Genomic DNA, 12794 nt, shown 5'->3' on the forward strand with positions numbered 1-12794 from the left:
CCACTGTATAGACAAGGATTCTTAAGTAATACCCCATGGAGGAACAATAATGCCCCAGGCAGATTGTCAGAAGAGTTTGAGAAGGCTGACAAATATGCAAAATCTTTATCAGTTTTCCCTTCCAGTGTCATTTCCTGGACCACTTGGGCTGGCTGGTGTAATGAATACGAAACACCTACCTAGTTTTGTATTGCAAAAGTCCTACAATGGAGGCAGAAGGGAAAAGGGAGGGAGAGGTGTGTGGCTTAGAAAGAGGACCAGAGAGATGGAGATGAATATACGAAGTCAGATGAGGGTGGGAGGAGGCTAACAGTGTCATGAAAAAAACAAAACACACATTTTGCTAAAGGCAGTTACTTCTCCAGAAATCCAAAGGCAGCAGCTGGAACAGCCCTGCACTGGAAAAGGATGAGGTTTGGTGCTGTCTGTGACAGTCAGAAACATCAACTGAACTAATGTGTGGGACAAAGGAGAACAGCACAAACACGTCACTGTGTTCTGAAGACTTTTGCCACGGCCATCAGAAGCTGGAGTTCAAATTCAGTGCCGCTCAGTGGACTTGCTTAACTAAATATTCCTTGAGTTCTTTTCCCAGTTCAGCCACTTGGCAAGCTAGATTTAATTTGGGCATTTTTTTCCTCAGCTGAACCAAATGCCCTCTGAAGCCCATCTACCTCTGAAACTCCCTATTGCTTTGATTCAGTAAACTTCGCTACCTGAGCTCAGAGTATGTTAAGGATCCGAAAAAGTCAAGTGGTTCAGGAGGTTTTAAATGTTTTAAAGCCAAACAACTTTGTATTAGAAAAATGAGGGGGGAAAAGCAAAATCTTGATCAAATAGTTAAATTATAATATTCACTTTCCAGCATTTTCTTTGATTGTATCAGAACAGACACATTCTAAGGAGGATGGAATAGCCTTTTGGCCCTCAGATTGGAGTTGGGAACATTTTATAAGTGCCATGGGTACTAACTGATGGGTTGGAAGCAGGGGAGTGATGTGATTTGACTTATGTTTTTAAGAAATCAGTCTGACTCGTGTGTGGTCAAAAGGAAAGCAGGGAGCACAGTTAGGAAGCTACTGCAGTAGTGCAAATGAGAGAGGATGGCGGCTTGGGCTGCGGTGATGGTGGAGGAGCTGGAGGGAAGTAGAGGGGTCCAGGATGTATTTTAGAGATAGACCAGACGTGATGGATCGGTGCGGGGCATGAAGGAACAGGAAGATGTCTCACAGAGAGTGGTTTGGGGAACTAACTGGACGGATGGTGGTGACATTCACTATGCTGGGACAGACAAGGGAAAGATCAGGATTTAGACATCCAAGTGGAGGCTGAGAAGGCTTTCAGTTATAGGATGCTATGGGTCATGGAAGAGCTCTGGGAGATATAAAGTTGGGATCACTCAAAAGATCCTATTTAAAACAGACAGACCAGGTAAGATCACCTGCCACAGCAGTGCAACGGGGTATAGCTAGAGAAGGAAGGAGAAAAGAAAGGGAGAGAAGGCCCAGGATGGGCTCTTGAGGCATCCCAATAGTTAGAGGTCAGGAGAATGAGGGAGAGCCAGCACAGGAGGCTCTCGTCTTCCCAACTCTAATCCATCCTTTACGTGAAGGCCAGAGGGATGTCGCTAACACCCAGCTCTGAGAATGAAGCCACACTGCTTAAAACACTCTGAAGTTGTCTACTGCCCTCTCAAGACAGTCTAACTCCTTTGCACAGTCTACAAGCCCCTTCATGATCTAGGCCTAAGTTAACTTTAAAGGTTCATTTTCATTGCCTTTTATCATAGCACTTTAAAACTGTTATGATTTTTTGAGTACACATCTGTTTCTGTTATTAGTTGTAACTTTAGGAGCAGGATTTGTCACATAGTAGGTGCTCAGTGACATATGAAGGAAGGAAGGAAGGATGCAAGGAAGGAAGGACTATTTGTGTAAGAACCCTCACAAAAGGTAGAATGCATGGCGATTAGCATCCATGCCATCTTCTTCCCTGGTATTTTTGGAAACACTGAAATCTGGGATGAAATGAGAAGATCCCCATCTAGAGGTAGAAAGATGTAGGAATGGACTCATGAATCCGAAGTTTTCCAGAAATATAAACCACTGACCAGGCAAAGTTGTAACTTACCTACACCACAGTAACCTTTTTAAGAAGTCAAATGATAATAACAATATCTAGAAATCAATTCACAATAAAAGATATTTCTCAAGTGATTTATGGGCAAATCTGGACATTGAGTGATCACCCATTGAGTGATATGATCTCTGAATTTAAAAATTACTCTTCCCCTTTGACAGTAAAGCCCTTTAATACTTATGACATCATATAATTGGATCTTGTGAACTTACTGGGAGGTTCTAACTCCTTTGTATCATAGCATATTAGTGATAAAAATGATGCTTCTCTGTTTGAAGAAATCAGTTGCTTCCATCCTGACAGCACTTGTAGGAGAAACACCTACGAGACAGGAAGAAGGCCCGAGTGCACGGACGCTCTTGCAGTAATGGGTCACGGGTGTCTCAGACAAATCAGCTCCACATCTGTCTGTGCCTCACAGCAAACCCACGTGGACAACAGCAGCAATCTACAACTCTGCTGATTAACCGTAAGTTGTCAACCACAATTGCTATCTGTTATTGTTTGAGTGGTTTTCTTTTAAAATTTGACAAAGGGTGGATAAAATGATGGATGTGGATTGCAGTTTAAACACTGTGCTGTGCCCACATGAGAGATCACTGCAGAGGATATCTTTATTTGGGTCCCAGGGTTTCAGAAAACATATGGTTTGGTTTGGCGATGGAGCATCACGTTCCATTTGCTTATTTATGAAAGACCAACCTACATGTGTTCCATGGCTCAGCTGAAACCACTACACCGCACATTGAATAGAAAGAAGAGTGGAACAGGAGTGCAAAGACTGAATTCCTATCCCAGCTGTGTGATCCCAGGCAAGTCATATAATTGGTTTGAACATTGGATTTCTGAAATGCGAAATGGAGAGGTTTTGCTGCGTTTCTCTCTCTCAGGTAGTTGTGAAGAACAATGAAATAATGCATATGAAAGCATTTTTTTAGTTTTAAAGAAAAATTGATTGAGATACAATTTACTCACAATGAAACTCACAGATCTTGAGCGTACAGTTCAATGAGTCTTGGCAGACGCATATAACTGCACAACTCACACTGCAATCAAAGTACAGAATGTTACCTACCCCCATCCTGGAAGGCTACCCCAGGTCTCTTCCCAGTCAAAACTCCCCAGCCTGTGCTTTTTTTTGAGACAGAGTCTCACTCTGTTGCCCAGGCTGGAGTGAGTGCCGTGGCGTCAGCCTAGCTCACAGCAACTTCAAACTCCTGAGCTTAAGCGATCCTACTGCCTCAGCCTCCCGAGTGCTGGGACTACAGGCATGTGCCACCATGCCCGGCTAATTTTTTCCATATATATTTTTAGTTGGCCAGATAATTTCTTTCTATTTTTAGTACAGACGGGGTCTCACTCTTGCTCAGGCTGGTCTCAAATTCCTGACCTTGAGTGATCCACCCACTTCGGCCTCCCAGAGTGCTAGGATTACAGGCGTGAGCCGCCGCTCCCGGCCCAGCCTGTGCTTTAGACGCAAGCATAGCTCTGATTTTTTTCATCGTGGATGATTATTTGCCTATTTGCCTTCTTTAATAAACAGAATAATGTAATATATATTTTTGTATCTGGCTGCTTTCACTTGAGATGTCTGTGAGATTTATTCACATTATCATGCATATCAGTAGTTTGTACCTTTATGTTGCTGAAGATATTCCATCATTTATCCATTTTGCATTTTAGAGTGAAGTTTGATAAGTTTTGGTGAATGTATACACCCTGTAACCACGGCCACAAGCAAGATGGAAGATTTCCATGACCCCCAGAAGTCTCTTGTGCCCCTTCAATCAATCCCTTCTCTGAACCATGTCTCTAGACACTACTCATATGCTTTTTATCATGATAGTTTTGCCCTTTCTAGAATTTCATATAAATGGAATCACACTTTGTGTCGGCTTCTACTTAGTATATTTCTGAATTCTTCCATGTTGTTGCACAATCAGTAGTATGCCAGTGAATGAGTAGTACCCCAATGAATGAATATATCTGTTTGTTTATCTATTAATTAATTAATTGGTGGGCATCTCTGGGTTGTTTCCAGTTTAGGGCTATTATAAATAAAGCTGCTAAGAAAATTCATGTATAAGTTATTGTGTAGACATATGTTTTTATTTCTGTTGAGTAAATATGTAAGAGCAGGATTGCTGGGTCATAAAGAACTTTATGAGAAATTGCCAAACTGTTTTCTAAAGTGGCTATGTCATTTTTTGCATTCCCATCAGCAATGTATGAAAGTTCCAGTTGCTCCGTATGTATCATTGTCAACACTTGGTATCGTCTGTCTTTTTACTTTTGGCCATGCCAGTGGGTATGTAATGGTATCTCACTGTGGCTTTAATTTGCATTTTCCTACTAACTGAATGATGTTGAGCATCTTTTCATGTGCTTGTTTGTCATTCACATATTTTCTTTGGTAAGCGTCTGTTTAAATCTTTTGCACTTTTAAAAAAAATTAGGAGATTTTTCTTCTTACTGAGTTTTAAGAGTCCTTTTAATATTCTGGATACAAGTCCTATATCAGATACATGTTTTGCAAATATTTTCACCAAGGCTATACATTGCCTTTTTATTTTCTCGATACTGTCTTTTGAAGGCAAAAGATTTTAATTTCATTGAAGTTTAATCCATCAGTATTTTTCTTTCTGGGCTGGTTTTACTTTAATTCACAGCTAAGGTAGGAATGGCTGAGTGACAACAGCTAGAGATGATGAGCCACTGAATGACTTTTTTTTTTTTTTAACAAGAGTTTATTCTTAAATGTACAATAGGCTCTAAGACAATACTTCATTTTAGTTATAGGTTGCAAAAGATGTTATGGCAGGGAATACAGAAGCTTGAACAGGAATCAAGGGTCGCCATTGCCTCAGGCACAGGGAACAGCTTACTTTTTGGCAGTTTTCTTAAAATTCCACCTGTGGTCCAGTGTCCTTCCCTGAGGCCTCGAGTTTCTTCTGCTCTTCTTTTTGTTTCTGCTTGAACTCATCTTCCTTGTCCATCTCCTTGGCCTGCTTCTTGGGCTGTTTCAGGGGCTTCTTCTTGCCACCTTCACTGCCGAACGTGGTGCTGCTGCCCTTCCCCAGGTCTTGCCACCAGAAACCTCATCAGCACTTTTGGTTTGTGCTGCTTTTTGTATCCTATCTATGGAAACTTTGCCTAACCCAAAGATACAAAAGTTTTCTCCCAAGCTTTCTTCTAGAGTTTTACAATTTTAGCTCCACATTTAGGTATATAATCTATTGTGAGTTATTTTCATGAATGTTGTGACATAAAGATTGAAGTTCATTGTTTTCCCATATGGCCACCCAATTGTTCCAGCACTACTTGTTTAAAAGACTATCATTTCTCCCATTGAGTTGGCAGCTTTGACAAAAATCAATCAATCATATATGCATGAGTCTGTTCTGGATTTTCTTGTCTGTCTTTATTCCAATATCATACTGTCTTGATTACTGTAGTCTTTAATGTCTTGAAATCAGGCGGTGTAAGCCCACCCATCTAAATTTTATTTTCTTTCTCAAAATTGTCTTGGCTGTTCTAAGAACTTTGAGTTTCCATATAAATTTAAGAATCAGCTTGATAGTGTGTGAATCTACAGAACAATTTGAGGACAACTGACATCTTAACAGTATTGAGTCTTCTGATTCATAAGCATTTAGTTTTTAGTGTAAAGGTCTAAACTTATGTCTTGGTAAACTTATTCCTAAGTAGTTCACATTAACACTATTGTAAGTGATATTGTGTGTTATTCTAATTTTCAGTTATTCATTGCTGATATATAGAAATATGATCAATTTTTTGTGTATTGTCTTTCTATTGTTCGATCTTGTTAAACTCTATTAATAGTTCTTTCACTTTTTCGTAGATTCTTTAAGATTTTCTACATACAGGATCATGTTGACTGTAAATAAAGATCTTTTTACATCTTCCTTTGCAATTTACTTCTTCCTTGCCCTTTCTTTTATTTCCTTTTCTTCATTTACTGCATTTTCAAGAACCTACAGTATAATGTTGAGCAGAAGTGGAGAGAACAGACATTTTTTGCTTTGGTTCCAATCGTAAGGAGGATGCATACAGTTGTTCTCACGTGAGAAACCAGCAGCTAACATCATACTTACCATTCATTAGTTTGAGGAAATTCCACTCTATTCCAAGTTTCTTGAGAGTTTTTATTATGAATGAGTTTTGAATTTTCTCTAATCCTTTTCCTTCATCTATTGAGATGATCATATAGTTTGTCTTTTTGTCTATTAGTGTGGTGAATTACATTGCTTGATTTTCAAAGTTTAAATTAATATTGCATTCCTGGGGTACACTCTTCTTTGTCATGTTTATTTTTATATATTACTGTGTTTAATTTGTTAATATTTTGTCAAGAGTTTTTGCATTTATGATCATAAGGGACATTGGTAACTTATACCAATGATAGTTTCTATCAACTTTCTAAAGTTATTACAACTTTATCTGGTTTGGTTTGGATAATACTGGATTTATAAAATGAGTTAGAAGGTGTTCCTCTTTTTAAAAGCAATTGTGTGAAATTGATATTATTTCTTCCCTGAATATTTGTCTTTTTTTTTTTTTTTTTTGAGACAGAGTCTCACTCTGTCACCTGGGCTAGAGTGCCATGGCGTCAGCCTAGCTCACAGCAACCTCAAACTCCTGGGCTCAAGCAATCCTCTTGCCTCAGCCTCCCGGGTAGCTGGGACTACAGGCATGCGCCACCATGCCCGGCTAATTTTTTCTATTTTTAGTTGTCTGGCTAATTTCTTTCTACTTTTAGTAGAGACGGGGTCTCGCTCTTGTTCAGGCTGTTCTCGAACTCCTGAGCTCAAAGGAATCCTCCCTCCTCAGCCTCCCAGAGTGCTAGGATTACAAGCGAGAGCCTCCGTGCCTGGCCTTCCCTGAATATTTGATACAATTCACCAATGAAGTCATCTGGGTCTGAAGTTTGTTGGCAAGTTTTAAATTACAGATTCAAAATTTAAAATAGATACAGGGTTTTTCAGTTTATCTATTTACTCATTTTTTCTTTCTTTTTTTTTTTTTTTTTTGAGATAGGTTCTCTCTCTGTCACCCTGGCTCGAGTGCAGTGGCATCATCATAGCTCAATGCAACCTCAAACTCCTGGGCTCAAGCGATCCTCCTGCCTCAGCCTCCCGAGTCTGAAACTACAGGCACGTGCCACTATACCCAACTAATTTTTCTATTTTTTTGTAGATATTGGGTCTCACTCTTGCCCAGGCTGGTCTCAAACTCCTGGCCTCAAGCGATCCCCCTGCCTTGGCCTCCAAAAGTGCTGGGATTACAGGTGTGAGCCACCATGCATGGCTAATTTTATTGATTTCTTTAGTGAATCTGCTCACAGTTTCATTGATTTTTATTTATCACTTTTCTGCTTTCTGTGTCATTGGTTTATACTTCTACTTTTATTGTTTCCTTCCTTCTGTTTGCTTCAGGTTTAATTTGCTCTCCTTTTAATACTTCTATAAGATGGAAAATAAGATTATTAACTTTGAATCGTTTTTATCTTTTAATATGATCATTCAAGTCAGTAAATTTTTCTCTAATCACTATTTTAGCTGCATCTCAGAATTTTTTTTTCTTTTTTGGAGATAGATCTCACTATGCTGCCCAGGCTGAACTACATAGAACTCCTGGGCTCAAGCAATCCCCCAATTTCAGCCTCCCAAGTATCTGGGACTACAGGCACATGCCGCTGCACCCAGTTTGCATCTCACAAATTTTAATGTGTGCATTTTCATTTTCATTCTGTTCAAAATATTTTATAATTTGTTTTTTATTTCCTTTTGGCCATGGGATATTCAGAAATGTGTTAATTTTCAACTATTTGGGGATTTTCCTGATATATTCATGTTATTATTTCTGTTGGGGCCAAAAAAACATACTCTGTATGATTTCAGTTATTTTAAATTTATTGCAACTAATTTTATAGTCCAGTGGATGGTCTATCTTGGTGAATGTTCCATGTGGACTTCAATAGAATGTGTACTATGCTCTTGCTGGGTGGAATGTTCTATAAATCTCAATGAGATCATACTGGTTGATAGTGTTCTTTGAGTCTTCTATAGCCATATGGTTATTTTCTGCTTGTTTCATCAGTTCTTGAGAGAGGAGTGTGGACATTTTCAACTCAATTGTGTATTTGCTTCTTTCTCCTTTTAGTTCTATCAGATATTGCTTCATGTATTTTGAATCTTTCTTAACAGGTGCATGTACATCTAGCATTGTTTTGCCTTCTTGAAGAATTCACCCTTTTATCACTATAGAATGTCCCTCTCTGTCTCTGATAACATTTCTGTTTCTTAAACCTACATTGTCTATTATTAATACAGTCACTCCAGCTTTCTTAATTTATTTTTAGTTTAAATTTGCCATCTTGCCACCAGCTTCAATTTGTCCCATATATTCTTTGTTACCTTTTAACTCTTTTCTAGCCTTCTTTTGAGTTAACTGAATAATTTTCATAATTCCAATTTATTTCCGTTATTGGATTATTAACTATTCCTCTCTCTTTTTTAAGGAGTTGCTCCAGGGTGTGGAATATCTATCTTTAATTTTTCACAATCTACTTTCACATATTATTCCTCTTCATCTGTAGTGAAAGAAACATACCATTATACTTCCACTCACCCCTTCCTTCCTCCATGTTATTTTTTTCATAAATTTTACTACTGCATATTTTAAAAACTTCATGACACATTGCTTTTATTTTTGCTTTAGACAGTAAATAACCTTTACAAGAAATCTTATAATACGAGAAAAGATATCTTTTATATTAACACACACAATTTTCCATCTTCAGCATTCTTCACTTCTTTTTATAGATTCAAATTTCCACTTGCTATCACTTGCCTTTTGCCTGAATAACTTTATTTAAGATTACTTTTAGTACATGTCTGCTGGCAATTTGTTCTTTTGGCTTTTAATCATCCAAAAAAAAGCTTTATTTTTACTTCATTTTTCCTTTTTCTTTAATTTAGGTAAGAACACTTAACATAAGATCTACGCTCTCAACAAATTTGTAAATATACAGTACAGTTTTATTAACTATAGGTACAGTGTTGTACAGTAGATCTCTAGAACTTAATCATCCTACACAACTCTGTTGCCCTGGGTAGAGTGCAGTGGCATCATGAAAGCTCACTGAAATCTCTGGGTTCAAGCGATCCTCTCTCCTCAGCCTTCTGAGTAGCTGGGACTGCAAGCATGCTCCACGATGCCTGGTTAATTTTTCTATTTTTTGTAGAGACGGGGTCTTGCTCTTGCTCAGGCTGGTCTCGAACTCCTGAGATCAAGCAATCCTCCTGCCTTGGCCTCTCAGAGTGCTAGGATTACAGGCGTGAGCCACCGTGCCCCGCCTATTTTCAGAAATTTGGTATGGTGTGCCATGGTTCAGCTTTCCTTATGTTTACACTGATTGGGGTTTGTTGAGATTCTTGGGTCTGTGAATTTATTGCAGAAAGGTTTTGATTGTTATTTCTTCAAATATTTTTTCTTCCCTTTTTTCTTTTTTGAATGCTAATTATGCACATTTAAACTATTGTCCCACAGTTCACTGAGGCTCTCTGTTCTTCTTTTTGTTATGTTTTTTTTTTTTTCTGTATGTTTCAATGTGGGTAGTTTCTATTTCTATGGCTCTACATTCACTATTTTTTTCTTCTTCCATTTCCAATCTGCAATTAATCCTATTCAGTGTATTTTTCACTTCAGAGATTATATTTTTCATCTCTAGAAGTTCTATTTGGGCCTTTGCTATATATTGCATTTCTCTCTTATGTTCATATTTTTCTTTACATGCTTTAGCAGCTTCATAATTGTAGTTCTATGGTCTTTATCTGATAATTCTATCATCTTTTTCATTTTAAAAATCTATTTCTATTGATTTATTTTCTCCTGTTTATGGATTATATTTTCCTGCCCCTTTGGATGTCTGGTAATTTCTTATTGTATGGCAAACATTGTGAATTGTATAATGTTGAGTGCTGGATTTTGTTGTATTCCTTTAAAGAATGCTGCATTTTGTCTTGATATATGGTTAAGTTACTAACAGGTATGCTTATTCTTCTAGAGGCTTTCTTTTAAGCTTGATAAAGTGGGTCTATAGCAAACATCCACTATAAAGGCATGATCCTTCAAAAAACTTTGTCCAATGCTCTATGCATTATGAGTCTTTTTCCATTGTGGTTTGTGGAATGGGAACTATTCCCAGTCTTATGTGAGCCCTGGAATTTCTTGGCCTATTTATTTCTGATGATTATTTCCTCAGCCTTGTGGAGTTTTGCTCCACAGAAATGCAGGTCTGCACTTAGCCAAAGACTTGAGGAAATCCCTCTGGAATTGTCTGGAGCTTCTACTTTGGGCAGCTGCCTCCTCTTCAACACCCTGAACTGCAGATTCCAGCTGCCTTAGCCTCCCTAAACTCCCATATCTGTCTCCTCAACTTAACGAGACTGCTGGACTCCCTTTGGATTCACTTGCCCTGCACTGCAGCCTATAAGCTGCCTTGTCAGTAAGCTGAGGCAATGATCGGGCTCACCTCGCTTGCTTCTCTTCCTTCAGGGATCACCATCCTGTACTGCCTGTTGCCCAACGTCTCCTAATTCTTTGGTGCAGGAGGGCAATTACCAAAGCAATTGATCCTATTCTAAATCTCTTATGTGTACATTAATTCTCATAATAGCCCATTGAAATAGATACTATTATTATGAGGCTCATTTATAGATGAGGAAACTAGGCATATACAAGTTAAAAATCTCACCTGAATTCATATACCTGGTAAATGTTTGAGCTAAGATTTGAATCCAGGAAGTCTGGCTGGCCCAAGCTTTTAAGCCATTGTACTATATTTCCTCTCAAGGAACTACTAGAAATACAAAAATCTCTAAAGCACGCTAAGATACTTGAAAAAGGAGTAAGATGTAGCTCTGATCTCAAATTTAAAGAAGAGGATGAATGCAAAGCTATGGGCTATAGGTAGGAGTTATTTTCATGCCTATGGCATAGTTTGAGGCTTGACTCGACCAATGCTAACCAGGTATAGGGTGGGAGGGGTAGGTGTTCCATAAATACTAAGAGACACCACTGCTCGGGTGGGCAGGAGGGTGAAGCGTGCTTCCAATACAGAAGAATGCCCCTTGGACTAACCTTGACAACAGAGGCATCCCAAAGAGTGATGTGTTCAATTTGCACGGCAAGGCTGAGAGTCAGCAGTTTGCAGGACAGACATGATTGTCTAGAGAACAAATCAGAAAGGAAATTTTGCAATGAGAGAAGCTAATATGGAAGAAGGAAAGTCAGGGTTCTGAGGAAAAAGAAGTAACTGCTGACTGTACAGAATAGTTACCATTCACAACTGAAGGTAACAGACCCACACCTGACTTACTCTTCACGTTGAGAGATCTGTCTCTATTCATCACCCTTTTAAACTTGTTCCTTTCTGGCAGTGAGGAGGGTATTCACAGTCCGTCAAATCTGTGCCGTTGCCTCTACAAACATGTCTTAGACTCTCCAGAAATATCAGGAGTCCAGGAAGCAAATGTTATTTGCATAGTAAATGTTTATCACATTCCTTTTGGAAGTAATAACTAAGGAGGCTCCCTAAAGGTTGACCTATCCTTTCATGGTTTGTTGTTTGGGTTTTTTTTTTTTTTTCTTACTCAATTTCTTATAGGCCAAATTTCTCTGCTGTATTAACACTGTGCTGGCATTTTCTCAATTGAAAACCTTTCAGCCTTCTGCATATTTTTTCACAATAGGCTTTATAACACCTTGTCTTGCTTATCCAATACCTTGGTGGCAGACTGCTCTACTCCAAGAGATGTGCTTCTTCAAACCTTCAGTTTGTTAGGTGCAAATGCCTCTCTTAGTCAATCTGTCTTCCTTTTGTGTAATGATGTTTGGGGCTTCTTTCTATCCTTGGAATGAAACATGTAGCTTCCATCTATACCAGTTATTAATTTATTGTTTTTCAGCCCCAAACCCAATTTCTTCATTCTGCTTTTTAATACTGGAGCTGGACTCTACAGGCAATATTTCTCCTCTGCCAACTGGCTTAATGTTAGGTTTTGACAGTAAGGAGTATGGAAGGAACAGTGCAAGGCTGGAAGAGAAAGAGGGGCTTTTTTCTGTTTCCTCCAGTTTTCTGTTTTTCCATGCAGCGGCAAGCAGGTCAGCATGCAGTTAGCCCAGCCACATTTTGCAGCAGTGAGGCCGCCCTTTCAGTTCAACAGTGGTGGCCCTCTGGCCAGTGTCCTCAGCGCCAGGACTGCAAGCAGCATGTTCCTGTGCCAACCGGGAACTCTCCTCACAGGTCTCAGTCTAGGGTTTCCAAGTTCCTTTTTTGCTCACTTTTCCCTTAGTCCAAGGTACAGTAGCCACTTTCTGTAGTTAATGGCCTCTCTGCCCCTTGGAGTTCTCTGTTACCCCTCTTAGAAGTTAACAACACTTCGTATTGTCAACAATTTGTATATTAAATTCTCCCTGTTCAAATTTCTGCTGTGATTTCTGTCTCTTGCCTGGACTCTGATTGGTACAAAAACTAAGGACACTTTGGTCTTTGGTTTTTTATTTTTGAAAGATGATAACAAGAATAAAGGAGTCTTCTATTAGTGTGTGTGTACATGTGTATGTGTGTG

General features: G+C 38.9%; 1 protein-coding gene across 1 annotated transcript; it reads right to left on the bottom strand.

Moving 5' to 3' along the window:
• Positions 1–5039: 5039 nt before the first annotated feature.
• LOC138396771 (translation machinery-associated protein 7-like) lies at positions 5040–11573 on the bottom strand. The gene is made up of 2 exons (XM_069490427.1): positions 11543–11573; positions 5040–5221 (listed from the first exon to the last, which is right to left on the bottom strand). The coding sequence occupies exons 1-2, from the start codon at positions 11571–11573 to the stop codon at positions 5040–5042; spliced, it is 213 nt and encodes a 70-aa protein (XP_069346528.1).
• Between the last annotated feature and the right edge of the window lie 1221 nt (positions 11574–12794).

This window comes from Eulemur rufifrons, chromosome 16 (genome assembly GCF_041146395.1).
Source record: "Eulemur rufifrons isolate Redbay chromosome 16, OSU_ERuf_1, whole genome shotgun sequence".
NCBI lineage: Eukaryota > Metazoa > Chordata > Mammalia > Primates > Lemuridae > Eulemur > Eulemur rufifrons.

Bases quoted from the DNA above. Each gene is read 5' to 3' on its own strand.
- LOC138396771 (XM_069490427.1), bottom strand. From the start codon at position 11,573: ATGAATAGAGACAGATCTCTCAACGTGAAGA. The intron at 5,222-11,542 runs GTAAGTCAGGTG...TCTGGTGGCAAG, and splicing joins CAGATCTCTCAACGTGAAGA to ACCTGGGGAAGGGCAGCAGC.